At 39.4% G+C, this 20,170-nt stretch overlaps 1 protein-coding gene across 2 annotated transcripts in view; it reads left to right on the plus strand.

Annotated features, from left to right (window-relative positions):
* Positions 1–10,841: 10,841 nt before the first annotated feature.
* The window catches only part of LOC127519991 (uncharacterized), a 35,114-nt gene continuing 25,785 nt past the window's right edge, over positions 10,842–20,170 (plus strand). For both annotated transcript variants that reach the window (XM_051907685.1, XM_051907688.1), the window contains exons 1-2: positions 10,842–10,913; positions 13,525–13,620. Coding sequence is in view for 1 of the 2 variants with exons in the window: in XM_051907688.1 (XP_051763648.1) it covers positions 13,560–13,620 (61 nt within the window). In the remaining variant the exon portion in view is untranslated. The remainder of the gene's footprint in view (positions 10,914–13,524; positions 13,621–20,170) is intronic.

The following is a 20,170-nucleotide window of genomic DNA, read 5'->3' on the forward strand; positions in this document are numbered from 1 at the left end:
CTCTTCATGTCAGATGTTCTGTTTGAGCTATAATCAACCAGTTGTCGATATAGTTCAGTACGCGGATGCCCTGGAGTCTCAGTGGAGCCAGAGCTGCATCCACGCACTTCGTAAATGTGCGGGGTAATAAGGTCAAAGGGAAGAACCTTGTACAGGTAAGCTTTGCCCCCGAAAGCAAACCTGAGGAACTTCCTGTGTTGAGGATGGATGGATACATGAAAGTAAGCATCTTTCAGGTCTATCGCCACAAACCAGTCCTCGGACCTGATCTGTGGAATAACCGTCCATCCTTCTTTGGAACAATGAAGCACTGGTTGTAAAACCCTGACAGCTTGCTGGGAGGAGAACCCCTTCTATAGCTCCTTTTTGCAAGAGCGTCATAATCTCCTGTTCCATTACCAGAGACTGCTCGGGGGCCACCACTGTGGGAAGGACCCCATTAAACTGGGGCGGGCGAGACCCGAATTTATAACCCTTTTCTATTGTGAGCAGCACCCATTTTGAAATATTTGGGAGAAGTTTCCATTCTGCCAGAAAATTTACTAAGGGAACCAGTCTCTCAAGACTGGCCTCTGGTGTTTTTTGAGTACTTAACTTGGCACCCTGAAGCAGCGAACCAGCAAGGAACAGCCGAATCAAGTGATGACCGGCCCTCCTCGGAGGGTCAGTGGAGACCGCTGCGCCCTGAAGCACACTGGGTGGCAGGGTTAGCAGAACGACCCCCTGAGGGCGCCAAAGAGGGATGGGTACCAAGTATTTTAATACCCGACCCTCTCTGGAGGGGGCTGCCGTACAATGTCCCTCGCCACTGGCATCAGGACACTGCTCACTGTCAGTTGTGAGCTGACGTGCATGCTCCACTCCCAGCAAACAACACATAAACCGCGTGTATCCCCACTCGCTTTATAATGTAGCACAGGGGGAAACGCGATTCAAACTGCTGTTCACTATTGATTTGTTATAAACGTGTGATTTTGAAACACGATATGTGTGTGAGGTGGCGAGTCCTCAGATCGATATCACAATATCCACCTCCTCAGAGCTGGACATGTGAAATACCGGTGCCTCAACCCGGGGGAAGAAACCGCAGAGCGTGCTTCCACCTGGGAGACGGCACTGAACCTGGCAGGTAAGGGCAGAGAAAGGGCGGCGCCCGTCTCTAACCCCTCTGCCAGATCCATTTGTGAACCCCACGAATAGAGCCTCCGCCCTGCCTCAGCAGAAGTGGGACCCGATCCACGGGGAACACAGGAACACAGTGTCCTGAGAGTGAGTTTTTTTTTTTTTTTTTTTACAGTGCACACAGACAGCTCCCTCGAGAGCTGCCTGGGCATGCTCAACTCCCATTCAACTGCTGTTTTTCGCCATAATACGTGTCTTTTTTATATATAAATATATGGATTGGTGTGAGATACTCTTGTCCTCAGACAAAGAGATTGTGACTTGTTTATGTAATAAGACAAACAACACCAAATAAGACACACGATAACACAGAGCGCTTGCTGAAGACAACAGAAGCTAGCATTCTTTGTTCTGGGTATGCTTTATAGTTTCCTGGTCCGTGACGTCACCCGCCTCTGACGTCTCGTCTCATCATTGGTAAGATACAAGAGTGCTTCACGACGCAATCACGCAGAAGGTTCTCATAACGTCATATTACGTAGCGTCGACAGTTCCCATGAAAGGAAACTATTATTAAACAGCAAAAAGAGAGGTATGAAGTACAGCCAAGGCTAGCAGAAACCATAAGTAAGATGAAACCTACTGCACCTTGGGAAGACAATCTTGAACCCCAAGAGACAGGAGATCAAGGGTCACAAGAATGGCGGTCAGATTCTATTGAGCAAGACACAACAGAAGAGAGTGACAGTCAAAGTAGTGATTCATCAGATAACAATCTTAGAGAAGTAAGTTTACGTAACAAGAGGGCAGGAAAGCTTGAGCTCAGGAGGGTGTAACATCGGATAAAAAACGCAGCAGTTATGCACACCGCATTATGAAAGCAGTGGAAGCTGCAAGACTTGATAAACACTCAACTACACGGTTAGTTCACACTTGTACTGGCCATGCAATTACAGCCGAGGCCTTAGAAAAGTCCAGACAACTCACAGGTACAGAGAATAAGTATGCCCAATGGAAAAAGGATTTGATAGAAGCCCAAAAATATGGGGTGCAAATTTTAAATATGTGGCTTTCGATAGAAGCCGACATCCCTCATGAAGATAAAATCAGATTGTTACGAGAAGTGGGCAGAAGTTTACCTGGAGGACACACTTTAGCCACAATACTGAATAATGCTAGTAGTAAAGAAATTTAAAATACGTTAGCAGTATATGACCTTACTACACAGCATGTAAAGACCAAGAAAGTAAGGCCTCAGAATAAATATAGAACAGAATAGGGAGTGTATACAGGTTATCGTAGTAATCCCTTTAAATCTAAAAAAGGAGAGCAGAAAAAATATAATACTCGATTTCAGAGTAGACAGAGTGGGCCTAGCCCATCAAATAGGAATAATCGAAGCCCGAAAAACTGGGGAGTAGGACAACCCAGAATAATGAATAAAACAGTTACACCTGTTAAGAGTAGTTATATTCCAGAGGAAAAATGGGCCCATATGGCTCCAGAAGAAAGAAAGAAAAATATAGCTGCAAGCAGCGATGACGGGCCAAAGCACGGTGGCACCGCCACCCCAATGGCTTCGGGGCAACTGTGCACGGTGGTCAATGGGCATTTAAAACAGTTAAACATAAAAGGACTGTCAATTTCACACCACATTTACTGCAGCAGCTGATGCTCCTATGATCACAAACCACAACACCCACATCCATGAGATCGTTTAAATTGAGATGACTTTCATGTCATAGAATGTTATCAGTCAATTTCAAATGAGTGCAGAATATCATCCTAATCTGACATGTCTGTGTTTTTTCTCACACGACCCCTATAAAAAATTCTAGAGCAAATTACATACTGTTATTTGAGCAAACTCCACAGTGCTCTGAGAAATCTAATCCAGCCTTAATGCGAATGTCTGTGATTGCTGATGTTGTACAATCCTCACACTTCTCTTCATGTGTTTTTTGACCTCCCTGAGCTGTTGTTTGTGCACCAATCTTATGCACAAAAAAAAAATCTTATGCTTTCATTTGATTTCAGTATGTGTGGTATTAGATGAAGTAAAATAAAAACAATTAATTAATAGAGCCAAATCAAAGAATCTGCAATTTTAAAGATAATTTTAATGTCAGTCTCAGGTAATAGTAAGATACATGTCTAGATTTTTCTGCTCACTTATGCAAGTTTATTTTAAACAGACACTTTTATAATTGTAACGCCACGCCAGTACTGACTGTCTGCCGCTCCCTCTGCTTCATTGGTTACTTCCTGTTTGGTGGACATTTAAGCATGGCTATTCATACCATCGTGAAGTATTGCCAGTTTACCTGCCTTACCGAGCGTTTTCATTACCATTGTTTTGCTGTCTTGTGTATGACCATTGCCTGTTTGATCTGTTTCTGCTCCTTGGATTGCCCTTTGTCTGTTGCTTGGATTGGACTGCCTCACTGTATTTATACCTCTGCCTGCCTCACGTTTACATCTATTGCCTGCCGAATTGGATTTGTTTGCTGTGGATTTCATTAAAATGCATATGGATTCTAACGCCGCCTCAGCGTCCTTACATAATACTTCGCCCACGATGAATCCAGCAGAAGTTTCTAATCTACAGGCCGCATTCGCTTATCAAAGCGATGTTCTCAAAGAATACCGAGACCAACTGGCCAAAGCACAAGCGGCTAACGACTACCTCACCCAGCACTTACGATCGCTACCACCGCCTATGCCCAGGAAGGTAAGCTTTGCTTTACCTGATAAATTTAATGGTTCAGCGGAGCAATGTAAAGGATTTCTTCGTCAAGTAGAAATCTTTTTCATGCATCAAGGAGATGATTTTGAGTCTGAAGAGAAGAAATGTGCGTTTCTCATGTCATTGCTGACTGGTAAAGCGGTCGAGTGGGCCGCGGCAGTTTGGGAAACTGATCGTTTGTTCCAAACGTCCTACACGTATTTCGTGAAACAACTCAGAGATGTGTTTGAATATCCAGCGGGGGGCAAGGATGTTTCTACCCGTCTCATGCAGCTAACTCAAGGCCGCAGATCAGTCGCTGATTACGCCATCGAGTTCAGAACGCTCGCTGCACAGAGTGGTTGGAATGATGTTTCACTCAAGGCCGTGTTTCAACGCAGTCTGAATGTAGAGCTACAGGCAGAGCTTGCATGCAAGGTTGAGGATCACTCTTTTCCTGAATATATAACACTAGCTATCAAGACAATCTCATGCGTAGTAACCATGCCCGAATCAAGTCAACATATATGAGAAACATACCTACCCAGCCGTTGACACAGATTTCCAACTCAACCCAATCCAATGATCATGCTAATCCAGAACCCATGCAGCTAGGAGTTACGAGGTCTACTGGTCTACTGAAGAAAGATCACAACGGTTAATTCATAACCTGTGTTTCTACTGTGGAGAGGCAGGCCACCGCAATTCAGTATGCCCACTCAAAGCCCGGAGGAGCAACAATAATAACAGCCGGGTGAGTGTTGACAATCTTTTACTTTTAAACAACAATTCTCTCACTACTACAGTCAATTCACCAAGATCTCATCACGACATTCAACATCCCCATACAACCCTGCAATCCTCCACTCACGGTTAACGCTGTTAACAACAAGCCCATTGGAGATGGCATCATCCAACAAACTCTGCCCATACAACTTCAAGTGGGACTGTTTCATCAGGAAACCATCACATTCTACGTCATTGACTCTCCACACCATGAAATCATCCTAGGGTACCCCTGGCTATCTGTTCACGACCCAGTCATCTCTTGGCACCTTGGTGAGATCACACATTAGTCACAATTCTGTTTTTCCCACTGCCTGAACAACACAATTATCAAGTCATGTCTAACCACCAGTGTAGAGAGTCCTGAGTGTAAACCAGTTGCCATCCCATCATGCTACCAAGAACTACAGGAGGTCTTCAGTAAGACCAAAGCTACCCAACTACCACCTCATCGTCCCTGGGATTATGCCATCGACCTCCTGCCTAATGCCATGCCTCCCAAAAGTAAGATATATCCTCTTTCACGTCCTGAGACCCAAGCCATGGAGGAATACATCGAACAAGCCCTCAGTTTCGGTTTCATTCGTCCATCCACTTGAACAATGTCACCGTGAAATTTTGATACCCACTACCATTAGTACCTGTAGCACTTGAACTCTCTCTCTCTCTCTCTCTCTCTCTCTCTCTCTCAAGGCCGGAACACACCAAGCCGACGCAGACGAACTAGTGGTGACGAAAGCAGACTGCGGGGTTGGTTCACGTCGGCAGCATCTGTGTCCAAAGTTGGCCTGACACACCAAACCGACGCTCGACACCCGACGGACAAGTAGCACGTCATTCTGCGCCAGCGCAAGATGAAATGCCTTTCCGTACCAGCAGGTGGCAATAACTGAACGGCCAATCAGAATGATCAGATGGCCCGACGGACCGATGAGCTCCGACGCTGATTCAACATTTCGAATTGGCCGAAAAAAACCGACGAGGACCAACTTCAGCCGACGGTGCGGAGAAAACTTAGTCGGCCGACGAATAAACACTGCCAGAAAGCCGACCGTCGGCTTGGTGTGTTCCGGCCTTCACACAGTCACACACACACACATACACAGACTGGTTTGAGGTGTGAGGAGTGAGGAGGAGGGAGGAGGGAGGGGGTAGGGGGGTTGGACAGAGAGAGAGAGTCTACGTCTCTGTGTGTGTAAAAAAATCCACATTCAAACCAAAATATCTGACTTCCTGTTGGTTGGAGCTAATGACTGTAAATTAGAAAGTTGTCCAGCTTAATGAGAACAATATGTGTACTGAGTTTGGTGACTGTAGTTTAAACTATCCCCCCACTTTTGTCAAAAGGTGGCGCTATAGAGGCCCTCCTCCCCACCTGTTTGTACAGTTTTGCCCATGTCTACTGGTTGACATCTCTGACGTTTGTATCAAGTTTCATGCAATTTGAAGCATGCTAAGTGTCTCAAAAGCATCCAAAACGAAAATTAAAGTTTGCTGCGTTGCCATGGCAACAGTGTTTGAGATATCACGATTCTTTTCACAGGTCTATATCTGCTGTGTATTGACATTACACTGATGAAGCTTGAAACAAAACAGGTAAAAAAAGAGGGTGATCTCAAAGCATTTTGAAAGTGACACACTTCCTGCTGCCAATTGGTGGCACTATAACTTTGACTCACAATAGTCCCATCCATGTGATCAGCATCATATAACGAACACACAGCTGAAGTTTCATAAAGATCAATCACTGTATGCAGATGTTATAACACATTTCCTGTTTCCCTTTTCTCACCATAAATTTGTTGCCTCGCCACGGCCAAACCGTTCGAGATATCAAAAATCTGCTCGCAATTTAGCATCCTCAATGTCTTGAATTCAAGCTGACCAAGTTTGGTAGTGATCGGATTAATTGCCTAGGAGGAGTATATCAAATTCCAGAGCATGCGTTTTTCAAACAACCCATAATAACTGACTTCCTGTTGAGGTGACATATAACTTAGAGCATAAAAGTTGTTAGGCCTGATGAGGTCTATATGTGTATTGAGTTTCATACAAATACGTGCAAGCATGTTTGATATATGGACCAAGTTTTTAGACACTGTTCAAGGGGGCGCTGTCGAGCCCCCCTGCCATGCCCGGGTACCAGCTTCTGCCTGGCCCTGATGGCCGAAGATTCAGATGTGTGTGCAAAATTTCAAGAGTTTTTGAGCATGATAAGGGCCCCAAAAATGCCCAAATAGTCGAAAAAAAATAATTTTCCTAAGGAAAACAATAGGCAAGTTGTTTAAGCACACAGAATGTTATTTAAGGCATATACTGATCTGTGATCAGTAGTTAAGAGGCTCTTAAAAGGCTGTTAAAAATGGAGCACAGCTGGAAGAAAACAAAACTAGAAGTTTTTCGCCTATTGTGGAGAGAGAGAATGATTGAGTACAGAAAGGCCTTAAAAACTACTAGATCTGCCTATTCTTCCAAACTTTAAGAAGAAACTAAGCACAACCCTAGGTATTTATTTGATACAGTGGCTAAATTAACAAGAAATAAAGCTTCAACTTCTGATGTTTCCAAAGAGCACAGCAGTAATGACTTTATGAACTACTTTACTTGCAAGATTGATAATATTAAAGAAAAAATTATAACCATGCAACCGTCTACTACAGTATCATGCATTGTAGTGTCCCTGAGGAAAAATTAAATTCCTTTACTGCTTTAGGAGAGGAAGAATTGTCTAAACTTGTTAAATCATCAAAATCAACAACATGTATGTTAGACCGACTAAGCTATTGGAAGAGATGCTTCCAGAGGTCATAGATCCTCTTCTTAATATCCTCTTCAATTCATCTTTATCACTAGTATACATACCAAAAACTTTTAAGCTGGCTATTATTAAACCTCTTATTAAAAAAACACAACTTGATCCTAGAGAATTAGTCAATTACAGGCCGATCTCAAATCTCACTTTTCTGTCAAAAATACTAGAAAAGGCAGTATCATCACAACTATGTTCCTTTCAAGAAAGAAAAAGTATCTGTGAGGATTTCCAGTCAGGATTTAGACCGTACCATAGTACTGAGACTGCTCTCATTAGAGTTACTAATGATTTGCTCTTATCATCAGATCGTGGTTGTATCTCGCTATTAGTGTTACTGGATCTTAGTGCTGCATTTGACACTATTGATCACAATATTCTTTTGAATAGACTTGAAAATTATGTTGGCATTAGTAGTGGCATTAATTATGCATTGTCATGGTTCAAATCATACTTATCTGACCGTTATCAGTTTGCAGTAGTAAACGAAGAGATGTCATATCGATCACAAGTTCAATATGGAGTACCGCAAGGCTCAGTACTAGGACCGTTGCTGTTCACTCTGTACATTCTACCCTTGGGAGATATCATTAGGAAGCATGGCGTTAGTTTTCACTGTTACGCTGATGATACTCAGCTCTATATTTCTTCAAGCCCTGACAAAACTTACCAATTCACAAAATTAACGGAATGCATAGCAGACATAAAAAATTGGATGACCAGTAATTTCCTACTACTAAATTCAGAAAAAACAGATATTGTAATTTTTGGACCAAAAACTTCTTCACGTAATAACCTAGAATACTGTCTAACACTTGATGGCTGCTCTGTTAAGTCTTCGTCGTCAGTTAGGAACCTGGGTGTGCTCTTTGATACCAATCTTTCATTTGAAGGTCATGTTTCTAGCATCTGTAAAACCGCATTCTTCCATCTTAAAAATATATCTAAACTACGACATATGCTCTCAATGACAAATGCAGAACAGTTAGTTCATGCGTTCATGACCTCAAGGCTAGATTACTATAACACTCTACGGGGTGGTTGTTCTGCTCGCTTGATAAACAAACTCCAGCTGGTCCAAAATGCAGCAGCTAGAGTTCTTACTAGAACTAGGAAGTATGACCATATTAGCCCGGTTCTGTCAACACTGCATTGGCTTCCTGTTAAACATTTATAGATTTTAAAATCTTGCTACTTACCTATAAAGCACTAAATGGTTTAGCTCCCCAGTACCTGAGCGAGCTCCTAATTCATTATAGTCCTTCACGTCTATTGCGATCTCAGAATTCAGGCCAGCTGATAATACCTAGAATATCAAAATCAACTGCAGGCAGTAGATCCTTTTCCTATTTGGCACCTAAACTCTGGAACAATCTTCCTAGCATTGTTCGGGAAGCAGACACACTCTGTCAGTTTAAATCTAGACTAAAAACACATCTCTTTAACCTGGCATACACATAACACATTATCAATTTATATTTTCAAATCTGTTAAAGGATTATTTGGCTGCATAAATTAGGTCAGCCGGAACCGGGAACACTTCCTATAACACCAGATGTACTCGTTACATCAGAAGAAGAATGGCATCTACGCTAATATTAGTCTTTCTGTTTATCCCGAGGTTTACCGTAGTCAACCGGATCCGGGCCGTATCCAGATGAGACCGAGGACCGGCCCTGACACGACCACAACGCAGCTCTGAAGTATCAGCAGAGATTGAGTCAACTAGATCATCCACTGTGAAGGCCTCATAGACACGACAGCCAGTGGCACAGCTCCTCAACAAACCATCCATACCGGCGAGATGAATACGATCCTCAACTGGATGGAACTGGAATAAATACTTTGAATGTTGTGATCCTATCGGACTTATGATAGCAACCTGAATCGTAACAAAGCACTGTTCGCCAGAGGAGAACTGGCCCCCCGACTAAGCCTGGTTTCTCCCAAGGTTTTTTTTCTCCATTTCAACACCTATTTGCCACCTGTTTGCCACCTGATGTCACCTGTTGGAGTTTGGGTTCCTTTGGTATCGCCTTTGGCTTGCTTAGTTGGGGACATTTGACATTTGATATTTGATATTTAACAGTCTGCCTTTATCTGCCTGCATTGACACTATTCTTTAAGAGCTGCTGTGCAGTTAGTTTTACGTTTTGTATTTGCTGATATTCACCTAGAGGGGGTTTGACCACTCATTTATTTTCTGTTTGGCTGGTTTTATTAGCTGGTTTCCAGCCTGACAGAGCTAGTGGTTCTAGCTGGTCTGTCAGATGATTTTAGTTTCAAAACCTCTCTAAAAAAGCATGATTGAGCCTTCTCTTTTGTTAGTCCTTGTCTATGGAATAACTTACCAATTCCAGTTAGAACTGCTTCCTGTTTACCAAGTTTGAAGTATTTGCTTAATATTTGCTTATAAAAACAAAGACCCTATTTGGTAACACTTTACTTGAAGGGGTGTGCATAACACTGACATGACACCTTCATAATCATGACATGACACATGTCATGAATATGAAGGAGGTTTTATGCATGTTTATGACAACTGTCATTAAGTGTCGTTCGCTCACTTATGTCATTTTTAATGCAAAGATGACATTGTTTGAGATGTCTTTGTTACGACAACTTGACATAAACCAATACATCATAACCTGTCAGTGTCTTCGTCATGACAACTTGACATTACCAAGACATCATAACCTGTCATAAACGTGACATAACAGATTAATTATCAAACTTAAGAAACTACTTAGCTTTATGGGTTAACATTACATTACATTATTTTGGTAACACTTCAGTATAGGGAACACATATAAACTATTAACTATGATAATAAACTCCTAATTTACTGCTTATAAATATAGTTAATTGTTAAGTTTAGGTATTGGGTAGGATTAAGAATCTAGAATAAGGTCATGCAGAGTAAGGCATTAATATGTGCTTATTAATTACTAATAAATAGTCAATATTCTAGTAATATGCATGCTAATAGTAATAAGCAACTAGTTAAAAGACCCTAAAATAAAGTGTTACCATTATTTTATAACAGTGTCATCTTTTTTAAGAAATTTGAAATTGTCTATTATCTGACCTTCTGTTGGAGGAAACTTAAAAAAAAAAAAAACATGAAATGAAAAATATTAATGGCGCTGTTATAAAATTATTTGTCAGAGTATTGTCACTTAATGACATTTTAATGACAAATTCAATTTGTACCACTGTAGTTGAGGTCAAGATACATATTCATGACACTATTATAATGGCCTCATGACAGCCAATGTCAAAACCAACCACATGACATGTGTCATGTCATGATTATGAAGGTGTCATGTCAGTCTTATGCACACCCCTTCAAGTAAAGTGTTACCCAATATTCTTACACTGGTTTTACTCACCCCCTCGCTGTGTTCCTCCTCACTTCACTTTCTGCCTCCTCAACTTGCAGTCAGACAATACAACTGTAGCTGACAAGAGGTAACTACCAGCTTATTATCACTGTGTTAATGAATACTATGTGAATTTGTAGTTGAATGAGTGCATCCATTTTCTAGATTCAATTTACTTGGCAGATATGATCAATAATGTTAGCTTGTTAACTGTGAAAGAATGCTTGCTGATCTCTTCTAATTTGGCCAGGGGTGCTGGAACTATCGTCACAGGTTTATAAACACAATGCAATTTTTATAAATTTAGTAATATTTAAATCAGTAATAATTTTCACTGTTAATTGGATTGTGCTACTAACCTTTGTTCTTATTAAAATGTTTTAATTTTTTAGTTTTCATTCTCAAAATTATAGTCTATTATTTCATTTGTCTTGGATCTTGACTGGCGCACATCAGAGTCTGAAATTAGCTTGTGGCAAAAATGCCATCAAAATCAGTTCCTGAATCCAGTTACTTATTAGTTTGTTACTCATTGACTCCCTTTTAAATGACGCAACACTTCCTTAAAGGATTAGTTCACTTCTGAATTAAAATGTCCTGATAATTTATATCATATTTATATCATATATATGATAATTTATGTCTTTCTTTCTTCAGTTGGTTTTTAAGGTTTCAATTAAGGTTTTTGAGGGGGGAAAAAATCCAGGATTTTTCTCCATGTAGTGGACTTCAACAGTTACCAACGGGTTGAAGGTCCAAATGTCAGTTTCAGTGCAGCTTCAAAGAGCTCTAAACGATCCCAGATGAGGAATAAGGGTAGTGAAACAATTGTTTATTTTTGAAAAAAAAAAAAAAATTATATACTTTTTAACCACAAATGCTCATCTTGGAATAGCTCTGTGATGAGCCATGCATTACGTAATCACGTTGGAAAGGTCACACGTGACGTAGCCGAAAGTAGGGTAAAAACCTCCATCTCATTTTCTCCTCCAGCTTCAAATCATCCGACATCGTTGTTTTACCTTTTTTTTTTTTTTGTAAAAGGTATTTGACTTAGTCTTTGCATGTTCGCTTTGTGAACACTTGATGTGTACTTTCACCTACGTCACGTGACCTTTCCAACGTGATTACGTCATGCATGGAGCATCACAGAGCAGTGCAAGACAAGCATTTGTGGTTAAAAAGTATATACATTTTATTTTTTTTTTTATTCAGAAAATGACAGAACGTTTCTCTAGATAAGACCCTTATTCCTTGTCTGGGATCATGTAGAGCTCTTTGAAGCTGCACTGAAACTGACATTTGGACCTTCAACCCGTTGAACCCCAGTGAAGTACACTATATGGAGAAAAATACTTGAATGTTTTCCTCAAAAACCTTCATTTCTTTTCACCTGAAGAAAGAAAGAAAGCCATAAACATATTGGATGACATGGGGTGAGTAAATTATAAATAAACCAGCTCAAACCAGCTTCCATGCTTCAAAACATACCTATCCATCATATGCTGCTTTTTTCAACAGGATGGATACATTTAAATCCACGTTAAGGATGTGTTCCTGTCATATATCACACATGTGCACTTCAATAAGCTGACAGAAAGCACATTAATGCATTTACATGCTGGACGAAATCGGTGTAAGGGGCAAAAATCTAGCTGTGACGATCGGTTTATGCTTAAGCCTTTGACCTGGTCCTTAGGGTAGACTGGACACAGTTGGTACACTTTTTGCTTTTTCCGTTACCACACCAAAACTAGGGACTGAAAAGAAGTGATTTTTCATATGACATTTCCTTTACTTGTCTACTAAAATATTAATAATTATTAACATCCATATGTAGGTTATATTTGTCAAAATTAGCTCATAAACACAAGAAGCGGGTACAGTTGAGTACAGTTGAGACACCCATCCGGAATGCTGTCAAGCTGCCTAACCAATTCACTGCAAATGTAAAATATCTTTAAAAATGAAAATTCAACAGTTTTTATTTTCATTCAGTATTTTATCTGATTATTTGTTTAGTTAAAAGTAGTTCATTTGAAAAACATTGTACAGTAATGGCAAACAGCAATACAATATTTAATTTCAGTCCATCATTTTAATATTAACAGTTGAAAAGTTGAGTAAAAGTAAAAAACATTGAACAACTGCAAACAGCAATAATAAAACAGATGAAATCTATTAACTTGTGATCTTATATCGTGCAACTAAACTGCATGTGCCGCAATAGGATTCTATAGTGCAGGTACATTTGGTACATTGTGTCTCAACTGTACCCCGCTGACCACCTCGAACATTTCTCAAGATTTTACGAAGACCTTGCATGACACAAAGTCATGCAGTATGTCAGTGTTTAGAGTGAAGTGAAAAACTTGCCTTTCGCTGATGTCTTCGGACTGGAGAACCGCATGTACTTCAAATTTAACACGATCGAAGAGGGCACTAATACGGATGTGCAAAGCAAATATCACAGATCAGATTTGTTGCGTATGTAAGTTATTTAAGGTGTTTCAACTGTACCAACTGTACCTGGTCTACCCTACTCTGATAAAGGAAAACAAGTTAACGTGTTTACATGAACATGATCCACCCCCTCCCCGCACCCCCTGCAAATTTATACATACTTTTGTCAGTCAAACACTTTAATACACATTTCTGGGTCCATTTGGTGAAATATTATGTTTTTTTTTTTTATACAGATTGCTGACTAGTAAAGGACCTGATTGAAACCACAATGATTCCTATTTTAAAGCTCGTGCTGGCTTTGGCAACAGTTTTGGGGGTTGTAGTCAGAGGTGGGTAGTAACAAACTACATTTACTTTGTTACATTTACTTGAGTAGTTTTTTGGAAAATTTGTACTTTTTAGAGTAGATTTAAATGTGGATACTTTTACTTTATCTTGAGTACATTTATAATGAAAAATCTGTACTTTAATATAGCTGATAAACAGATTCTTATAACCCAATTAGCTGACGATACTACACTCTTTTTAAAAAATGACTTACAGATCCCTATCGCTCTTGATCTTATTAAAGTATTCTCTAAAGCTTTCGTTTATTTTTGAATTTAGATAAATGTGAACTCCTTCCCTTAAAGTCTTGTTCTGCTTCTTTCCTGCATAGTATTCCGGTTAAGACTGAAGTGTGTTATTTGGGTGTGATCATTTGTAAAGATGTTAATATGAGAGGAAAGTTAAACTTTGATCCAGTAATTACTAAAGTTAAGAAAAAATTTAACTCCTGGCTCCAAAGGGTCTTTACGGGGAAGGGCTCTCCTCGCTAAAGCTGAAGGTGTTTCTCGATTGACCTACCCTGCTCTTTCCTTGTATGTAGACAAGTCAATTTGTGTGAAGGTTGATAGAATGCTCTTTGACTTTTTGTAGAAACACAAGAGACATTACTTAAAAAAAAATCTGTTGTCATAAATAGCTTTGATCAGGGAGGTCTTAACTTTCTTGACTTTGCTTCTTTAAACAATGTTTAAGATCAATTGGTTGAAGCAATTTTTGACTGATTCTGAATCCATATGGAACACTATTCCTAACTATATTTTTTCTAAAGTTGGTTGTCTCCCCTTTCTCTTAGTATGTAACTACAATATTTCTAAATTGTCCATCAAATGATCAAATTTCCATAAGCAGATGCTTCTAGCTTGCATTCTTATTCTATTTCTGTCACCCCACGAGACTTTGCCATAGTGATGGATGCCATCCCCAGTGGAGCTATTGCTCTTTTAAAAAACTCGCGCGCGGATTTCCCTTGCTCTCGCGCAAAACTGGACGCGCGCTCTCAAACATACAGTGCTCTCTTATGAACTGCCTCTCCTCTCGCTCAGATATTGCGTGTGCGCGCTCAAACTGTGTCCTGCGCGCTCGTGAATCTCTCCGTGCTCTTGCAGAAATTAATTAGCTTCTGGATTAAACGCTGTCAAAAGTTATCAACCAATCAGAAGAGACGACTGAATCATGAAAACGCTACGTGGAATCTTATTGGCTGAGAGTGAACTGCGCCTGGAATTCTTTCTAAAAAAAGATGAATATTTCATTTCTTTACAATTTAATAATATTACTCAAATGTATCCTAGTCAAACTGCATCACATTACAGGTCAAACCCCAATTTATCTAAACAAACAAACAAAAAATGTTTCTTAAAGTTATTGTGGTTGTACATTTTGTGTTGAAATGTATATAAAAAATAGGTAACATTTTAAAAGAAGGTTTTTATTTGTTAACATTGATGTATTATCTAACATGAACTAACAATGTACACTACATTACTGTAATAATCAATCTTTGTTAACGTTAAAAATACAGCTGTTTGTTGGTTGTTTACTTCACAGTGCATTTACTAATGTTAACAAATACAACTTTGGATTTTAATAATGTATTAGTAAATGCTGAAATTAACATTAACAAAGATTAATAAATGCTGTAGAAGTGCAGTTCATTATTAGTTCATGTTAACTAATGTAGTTAAATAATGTTAATGAAACCTTATTGTAAAGTATTACCAAAAAATATCTTCTGATTTAAGACAGAACAAGATCAAATCATCATTCCCTTAATACTCAAAATGTGGAGATCAAATATACCACCTATAGTGAATTTGTTTTGAGGTCTGGTAAAACATGACATACAAAAATACTTAAGCTCTTATGTATGCACGATTAATCAAAAGAAAACGATCTTATTCCTAAATGACAACGATTCGGTTATGTCTATTAAACCTTTGAAATTACTGTGGGATTACAAATGTAAGAATCTGTTTAAGATCTGCTGATCCTACATCCTGACATAACCTCACATGAAATATTAAGGTGAAGTATATTGTATTTAACATTTTGAGGTAAAGATAATGACAATTTAAGATCAAGTCAGGCAGCCCAGGTGTCTGTAACATTAACCTTTTGTCTTCATGCACTTCCTAACCATTTGGCAAGACAAGCTCAAGATACAGCTGTGCCTTTGTCTCTATGATAATGTGAAGGTATGGGCGATACTGTCAGACTGAGTGGATTAGCACCTATGCATTTGAATGACACCGTTATGCTGATTAGATCATGGCTGGGAAATGCCGGTAACGGGCTGATTCCTGCACTGCATTTGCATGCTTTGTTTAGATTGTCTCCACCTCTACTCTATGTATCCCTCCCCCTTGAATGTATATGAACTACCAAGTACACTGCCTTAGTTGGACTTGGATGACTACAGCGACGCACAGCGCGTTTCTCAACAAAGAGTAACTTCTGCTTGAAAGATATCCCAACGTCTCCTGGTCTCTGCTTTGACGAGGACTGCTTCGACTGCTTTTGCATTGCCGCTGAAAGCAGTGGTCATGTAAGCTTTATGTTTTAAACAGCTTCACTAAGTGTTTTCAACAACACACTATTGCTACTTCTGTGATGCAAACATTAAATAATAACGCAAGTATTGCAATAATAATTTATAGTCCGAATATACACTTGATTTCAGCAATAAATGACATGTCTTCATTAATTTCAAACGATTTTGTAATGAATTCATTTAAATTAACATATTTTTTAATAGGCTAATTTATAACACTTTACACATTTCTAAATAGACTGATTTAAAACATTAAATTAGCCTAGTTGTTTAATCTTTTGTTTTAAATTTATGTTTAATTTAATGTTTTCGTCCATGATATTGGCTAATATGATGGTTTTTGATGAATCGTTCAGTGGGGTTTGACCAGGGCTGCGTTCAGCCCCGACAAAACGTTGCAAAACGTTTTTTAAACGGAAACGGTGGTGCATTGAACCATTGAACCTTTAGCCAAAAAAGCGTAACGGCTAATGCTAACGCCCCGCCCCCGGCGGTACGCAGGGAATGAGACCAGAGGCTGTTTTTTGAATGGAAGTCAATGGATGAGAGGCTTCACTATGCTGATTAAACATCTTTTGTGGGGAAATAGCTAATCATTTAATTAATGGACAGCCTGTTTGCCAATCTTCAGCATGTTTTACACTAAACAAAACTTTCGTTGGGAACTATATGTAGATTTTAGCTTGATAAAAATGTATTTTTTTTTAAGAGAAGGCAGACTAGGGAATGTTGCGACTGATGTCACTGCCATTACATGATAGGCTGAGAGGTGCCACACATGATTAAGTTAGCCGTTACGCTTTCTCCAATGGTAAGAGATACAGACCCTGTCCCAAATGGCACACTCCGGACTTGTGGACTTCCTCAGAGTCCACACTTTGGTGACATCATGTAGTGCAGACCTATAGGGCCCTTGGCGCGAGTCCACGAGGGCGCATTGAGAGGTATTTTTGACTCGATCGCCGGAAATAACGGTCTGGTTGTTTTTTGACAGGAGCTGCAGGTTCGGGGATAATATTTAGCATCGAGAACAGGTTTCTTTTCTTTTGCAAAATATTATCTCCATGTCAACTACACAGCCTGCTTTTGCTTATGCCACCTGGGCATTAGACAATATATACATGCTTATTTAAATAATGTATACAGTTGTAATAATACATAATGTTCCATTTGAACTAAGATTACAATTTTAACACATAATAAACGTGCGTGAGTTTCAGATGAATTTACAGGTTTAAATATAAATACTAGGTTTACATATGACTCAGTAAAGCCCTGACATTCGGTTCTATTTATTTAATGAATCATAATGCGATCGTATTATTCAGCGCGCTATTATTATGTTTGAGATATCAACCACTGGTCGATGACCATAAAGTTTGTATAAAATGTAGGTAACAACTGGTAAAACGTACACTTAGGTCATAAAAACCGTAATGATACCTACACTTAAATATTTTCTTCTCAGCCATGTCATCAATTGCTCTTGAGCGAAATCTCCTCCCATCCGTTGTCTGATTGGTATTTCGCAAGGATTCCTGGGTAGTTAAAGTGTGCGGAGCCTGCATCTATGCGGGCTTCGCGGAAGACCGCTTCAAGGGTACAAAGGGGGCGCTGGTGAGCACACTTCAGAGCATTAAAATGCTGAATGGGACGGCCTACGGACTCGTAGACTCGGCGAGCATGCGCAATTTAAGTCCACGAGACCGAAAGTACACATGAAGTGCGCCATTTGGGACAGGGCCACAGACCTCTTATCTCCCCATTATATACAATCTCTGATTGAACACCCTGTTCTGATGACGCAAGCGTTGCAACTATGGCAGCTGAGAAGGCCATTCTTTGTGTTCTTTTTGAAGAATTTTCAGAGCCTGATGAAATCGGTATAAATACGTGTTTAATACTGCAAAATACGCTCGATGTTACAGTCATTGCCCTTGCCATCCAGAATAAAAGAGAACATCCCAATCAAGTGAAGGGATTTGTGGAAACTTCTAATTATTGTGATACAATATTTGCCTTGCATTTCAGCATGAAAAGACAAACATTTCAGATGAAGGATAATCCACTTCTTACCTCCGAGACTGTGTTATGATCTATATGACATTATTTGACATTATTTTTATTGTGAGTATTAGGCTTATCATTATTGCTGATCTCTGTTGTGCTATGATATTGTAATATTTACCATTATATAATCAGAGGAGTATAGAAAAGTTTATGAAAGTGTCACTTCACAATACAATAGCAAAATATATAAATATGTATAGTATTTTTATGTTACATTAATACCCATTGTGCGAGCTGTCTCTTTAATACCGCGTGGTTTATATACAGGTTGCCGCTGATTGGGCTGTCATTTCTGACACACCCACCAAACAAGAGAAAACGTATCTCAAACCCATTGCACACCGTTTCCAGGAAACATGTAGTTCAACCCGGAAACCGTAGCAAAACGTTGCGCACCGGTTTGAGCTTGAACGTGCCCCTGTAATGGGATGCAGTTAGACAAACAAGCTTATTAATATAGAAAACATCCAAGCGCCCCATTCCAAGCCATTTCTAAGATATGACCTGCATTTTGATTAATGTTATTAAATATTATTAAATTGTAAAGAAATGAAATATCCATCTTTGTCGAAAGAATTCCAGGCGCAGTTCACTCTCAGCCAATAAGATTCCACGTAGCATTTTCATGGATCAGTTGTCTCTTCTGATTGGTTGATAACTTCTGACAGCGTTTAATCCAGAAGCTAATTAATTTCTGCAAGAGCACGGAGAGATTCACGAGCGCGCAGGACACAGTTTGAGCGCGCACGCGCAATATCTGAGCGACAGGAGAGGCAGTTCATAAGAGAGCACTGTATATTTGAGAGCGCGCGTCCAGTTTTGCGCAAGAGCAAAGGAAATCCGCGCGCGAGCAGACAGATTTGCGCTCGCGCATTGATGTGCTCTCGCGTCACAAGACATATCCAGCTGCAGACCCGCAGCACCACAGTTTCAGAACCGCAGCCACAGAACGGAAGTGAGGGGCGGGGCTTAACAGTCATATTTGTATAAAATATAACAAAATATAAGTTGTTTTTACATGGATTTTGATCGGATCGATGTCTACAATATTTAACAACAATACTTTTAAATAAAGTAATGTTTCTGTTCATATATGTGTAGGATATCATGATGTACAATGAGGATATTTAATTACCGTGTTAAAGTCCGCGTGAACCGGAAGTTGCAAACGTCTTTTCTCCAGTGCTGTGACGTATTTCCAAGTGAAAGGGAATATTGAATAGAGGGCAGAGTTTTACTTTAGCGCTCCTCCTCTCCATCTCTCGCTCATAGCAGACTAACCGTTGGAGGGGAGTGGTTTAAGCGATTTCAACCCAAGCCGTCAAACTGATGTCACTAGAGAAGGGGCACCAATGCAGAGGGGAGGAGCATTTTCAGATTTTGATTAAATATTACGAAGCCAAACAATTTTTTTGTGTGGATTGACTTGCACGGATGAATTGTTCACCACAAAACTAGCAATTTGAGCTAACAAAATAAATAAGGTCAATTTTGATTTCATGTGTACTTTAATGGATAATACAAACTATGATTTGTTAGTTTATTAATTTGTTTTTTTGTATAAACAAATACTTTTAACCATATCATTTTGAAAATGTATTGATAAATGTGTAACCATAGCTACAGTAAAATGTCTCCCTTGACTGTATGTGATATTATTTCCGTATGTATGTTCATGTTGTGAACTTGTGACAAATATAAAGACACGGAGGTATGGGCATTTAATGTCAAAATATAGGCCTACATGTATTTAATCATTGCAAATCCTTGAACAAGTGAAACATGCATTTAAGCCAACGAGACATTTAACAACAGAAGGTGTATACAGTGAGTGATATTTCTGTCATGATGTGGTGAATGAATTTATATTTATATATTTATATTAAGTGTTTATCTGCTATAGGCTATTGAATCTGTTCAAGTCTTTAATA

This window comes from Ctenopharyngodon idella, chromosome 10 (assembly GCF_019924925.1).
Source record: "Ctenopharyngodon idella isolate HZGC_01 chromosome 10, HZGC01, whole genome shotgun sequence".
NCBI lineage: Eukaryota > Metazoa > Chordata > Actinopteri > Cypriniformes > Xenocyprididae > Ctenopharyngodon > Ctenopharyngodon idella.